General features: G+C 37.8%; 1 protein-coding gene across 1 annotated transcript; it reads right to left on the bottom strand.

The window, feature by feature from the left end:
• Window positions 1-3,586: 3,586 nt before the first annotated feature.
• On the bottom strand, window positions 3,587-4,192 carry LOC131634140 (uncharacterized). The gene has a single exon (XM_058904797.1). It carries the CDS (start codon window positions 4,190-4,192, stop codon window positions 3,587-3,589), a length of 606 nt encoding a protein of 201 aa, XP_058760780.1.
• Window positions 4,193-4,625: the final 433 nt, after the last annotated feature.

Raw genomic sequence — 4,625 nt, 5'->3', positions numbered from 1 at the left:
CTAGAGTATTCTGATCACAACCTGATCCACTCTAGGAACACAATGCTTAGATACCCTCTAAGACTTTCTAGAGAATCCGATCACAACTTGATCTCCTCTAGTTCTTTACAAATGAATGTAAACAAATTCTTACAAGAGTTATACAATGCTTCTTAAAAAGCTATAATCACAACTGTGATATTTCTCTTAAAGTTTAAGCTTAATCTCACTAAGATATTACAACAGTAATGAAGTGAGGTTGAAGATGAAGTTTGAGAGCTTTTGAATTTGACAGCGTTTCTGTATGTTTGCGCAAAGTATTGTTTTCAGCTTCTCATCAGAACTTCTATATATAGGCGTTTGAGAAGATGACCGTTGGGAGCATTTAATGCGTTGCGTGATCCGTACAACATTGCATTTAATGTTTCACTCTTTTGTCAACTACCTCGAGCCTTGCTTTTCCTGCTTTAACTGACTTTGCCTTTAATAGCTTCTAACGTTCCTTTTGTCAGTCAGCGTAGCCTGCCATCTTGTACCTGCTTCTGATCTGATATTTGTAGATACAACGTTTGAATATATCAGAGTCATAACAGCTTGGTGCAGAGCATCTTCTTGTCTTCTGACCTTGAAGTGCTTCTAGCATGATACCATGAGAACTTCAGTGCTCCTGCTTCTAATCTCAAGTTCTTCTGATGCTTCAATAGACCATGTTCTGATTCTGCTTGACCATCTTCTGATGTCTTGCCAGAGCATGTTCTGATGTTGCATGCTGAACCTTCTGAGTCAGTGCTTCTTGTGCTGATTTTGTGCATACTCTTTATATATTTCCTGAAATGGAAATTGCATAGGATTAGAGTACCACATTGTCTCAAGCAAAATTCATATACATTGTTATCATCAAAACTAAGAATATTGATCAGAACAATTTTTGTTCTAACAATCTCCCCCTTTTTGATGATGACAAAAACATATATAAATGATATGAATTTGCAATCAGAATATCAGACGGCTAAAGACAATTACACAGTTATAGCATAGGCATATAAACATAGTGTGTGAATATGTCTCCCCTTGAGATTAACAATCTCCCCCTGAGGTGAATAATCTCCCCCTGAAATAAATACTGGAAGAAATATATAAATAAAGGACTTCCCTGAGTATTTTCCATTTCAGTTGAGACGTTCACAAATGCCTAGAACTTCAGAACATTCAGAGCTTCTGCTTCTTGCTTCCATAGGACAGCTTCAGAGCTTTGAATTTCTTCTTGAATCATTGCATGCTAGATTGTATCAGAACATTGTTGAATGTACCAGAGCATCATCAGAGCATCTCTACATCTTGAAATGTTTCAGAACAAACTAAACGACAAAAGTCAGAGCATGAATGAATTAGAATATAAGATATGTATCAGAGCATATAGTATGTGTCAGAACACATAAAATGCATCAGAACATATAAGGAATAATAATGTGTTAGAGCATATTCTGCCACGAGAATATCAAAACATTCTTCCTTCTTGCTTTTAATCTTGAAGCTTCACAGCGCTAAGCTTGCTTCAAATTCCATGAGCATGTTTCTATATAGAATTGCTTTTCCCCATGTCTTTGCTTCTCATGTTGAGCTTTTTCAGAATGTCTTCAATCCTGCAAAAATCTCAAAGACATAGAACTTGCAATTTCTGTTAGAAATGTGGAAACTTACTCCCAGCAACTGATATAATTAATCAAATCATTTATCACATTTTCTTCCCCTTTTTGTCATAACATCAAAAAGCATAAAAGATTCAGATGAAAAAACAAACAAAATGAGAGAAGATAAAGATTCATTGATTGATCAAAACGTATCAGAAGATATAGAAGATGCAAGAAAAACAGATGCAAAAACAAAAGAAACAACTAAGACCAAAGGACTACGACTAGCCTATCTTAGAAACTAATCTGGCCAGAAGGTCGTGAGTCTCAGAGGTGCTTTTAGTCTGCTTCTTCATGAAGGTTCTGAACTCCTCATGTGCTTCATCATGCTTATCCAAGTGAGAAGCTAGAACATCTTGATTCTGTTGAAGGGCCTTGATAGCATTCACCAGAACAGAGGGTTCAGCAGAAGAAGATGCACAACTATCATTCAGAGGGATAGCATTACCAACAGCATTATCCAATGTGAGAACATCTTCTTGAGTTTCCTGAACAGGACTTTTCTCAGAAGGATGATTCTCAGCATCTTCCATCTCAACATCAGCTTCTGACACAGAAGCATCTTCAGCATATTCTGGTTCAGGGATTTCAGAATCTTCATTCTCCAGAGCTTGAAGAATCTCAGCTAGATTCTTTGGAGGAATGGGAGCAGCAACTTCTGAAGGGTAGACAACTTCAGGAATGACCATGTTAGGTGCCTTCTTAGAAGGGTTCTCCCTAAGCCAGTTGAATAGCCATTGGAAATCTCTAGTCAAGACAGGATATTTTGGCTTCCAAACGACCATAGTCAGGCATGGTTCATCTTCCAACTCATCCACAAACTTCTTCTCCTCAAGAGATCTCCAATTCCTTATTGGATGATAGTACTTACCATCATCAAGATCCAAGAAGTAACCAGAAGATCCAGATGCTTCAGCAACACATCTCTTCTGGATGTTCAGTGCATCATTCTGAAAATCCTTTCTGAAGCAATTCCATAAGCCCTGAGTAGCAACATGATCCAGCTTGGAGTCATGAGCAGCTTTCAGAATTTCCATCCTATTTCTGTACTTTAAAAAGAACAAAGCAAAGTCAATAGGAATGGTGGGTTCAGGAGGGTTAAAAGTGAAGCGATAGTCAGGGTACAAAAGGGAGTAAGGGTTAGATTTTCTGATGGTAAAGAATGGGTTAAAGAAGGTGGAGATTCTGTGGTGAGGGTAGATGAAGATGGAATATTAGAAGGTGTTGGGGGAATGGCATTTAGTGGTTCAGGGTTTAGAGTAAGGGTAGAAGGAGGTGGTTGGAAATTGTTTGGGATGGTAAGGGAATTTTGAGGTTCAGAAGGAGGAGGCTTTTTCTGAGAGGAACTAGCAGCTCTTAAAGCACGGAAAGATTCCATGATGCGCTTCTCTTGATATTCTTTGGAGTTTACTTTGAGAGGATCATAAGTGATCTTCTGCTTCTTAGCTTGCTTAGCTTGCTTAGCTTCTTCTTCTGAAGCTTTTCTCTTCAATCTTGCTTCTTTCTTTTTTAGTTCCTTCTTCTGCAACTCAGCCAGAGAAGGAAGAACTCTTCCTTGAATCAATACAAGATCAACAGAAGATTGAGCTTTGACAGAAGCCTTCAAATAACACTTAACAGCCTTGTCAAGCTCTTCGTTGAATAAAGGATCAAAACCTTCAACATGAACTCTTCTCGTCAGAATATCTGGAAATATTCTGGGAACAGAAGTTACCTTCTCAATCAGACACATCCTTTGTAGGTCAAAAGCATTCAGAATGTGTCCTTGAATGACACAAAAGAACTTTGGCGTACCAACAGTTCTCAGAAGTTCCAACATGTCACTTTCTATCAGAATGTCTGAAATCATTCTGGCAAGAGGAATGGCATTCTTCTTGATATCTGGATACTTCTTGCGTTCTTCATCTCGTGATTCTTCAATATTTGTTTTCAAATGTTGGAAGAATGCTTGAGATATTAACTTCATTTCCTTTTCCAATGCAGAAAAGAGCAAACTTCTGATCCTGATTTATATATGTAGAGGTAAAGGATCGCTTTCTATGATAGAGATATCCTAGAATAATCTCAGCGCAAACTCTATAGAACGGCTTCAACGAACCAGTTTGATGAGATGCAACACCAGAAGCAGTAGATATTTCTCTATCAACTGTTTCCCAATCAACTCTTCCAGGAAGAGCACCTGTGATTCCATCTTCATCCTCTAGATTGTACAGCTTTCTGATCAACTTCTCAGTTATCACAACCTCATGCCCTAACACAAAAGAGATGATAGCTATTGGAGTAACTGTTGCATGAACCCAGAAATCCTTTACTAATGCAGGATATATTGGTCCAACCAATCTTTCAAGGTAGTTTGACCAACCTTGTTCCATCGTTTCAGCATTTGTATTGAAACCATGTATCCTTAGGTTTTCAAAATCTACCGATGATTCACAAAGAACTTCTAGTTCCGTTGACGGAATAGAACATGTCTTCAAAGGAGTGTAACTGTACTTGCGTTGAACAAGATGAGCAGATGACATTTTTCTTCTTTGAGTACTTGATGAAGAAGGCATGAAGATTCTCTGAGGTTCGGTTACGAACTAGGGTTTATGCAAACAATGAAGGAGAGAGAGATGAATGAAGAGAGAGAATGTAAAAAAAAATGATATGAATGTGAAAATGAGTATATAAAGGGACGGATTTGAAATGAAATGCAATACGTGTTTGAATGATGAGATTACAGAAAACATGGAATCAAATGCATTTAATGAGAGATGATGTTAGGAGAGATAATGTGAAATTTGAAATGATTTGCACAGTTACCTAGAGCGGCGTCTCCTCAGTTGCACGCATGTTTGTCCAAAAAGAGTGAACACGTGTTCTTCTTTTGGAACAACTGGTGACAGCTGTTTTACTTTAAAAGAGATTCTGAATCAACTTAGATAATGAAACGTTAGTAATAACAGAATCAGA

This window comes from Vicia villosa, unplaced genomic scaffold, assembly GCF_029867415.1.
Source record: "Vicia villosa cultivar HV-30 ecotype Madison, WI unplaced genomic scaffold, Vvil1.0 ctg.001238F_1_1, whole genome shotgun sequence".
Taxonomy (NCBI): Eukaryota; Viridiplantae; Streptophyta; class Magnoliopsida; order Fabales; family Fabaceae; genus Vicia; species Vicia villosa.
Note: the sequence above shows the minus strand (reverse complement) of the source record. Positions and strands in the feature narration are given on the sequence as shown.

Coding starts and splice junctions, on each gene's coding strand:
- LOC131634140 (XM_058904797.1), bottom strand. CDS start 4,192: ATGTCATCTGCTCATCTTGTTCAACGCAAGTACAGTTACACTCCTTTG.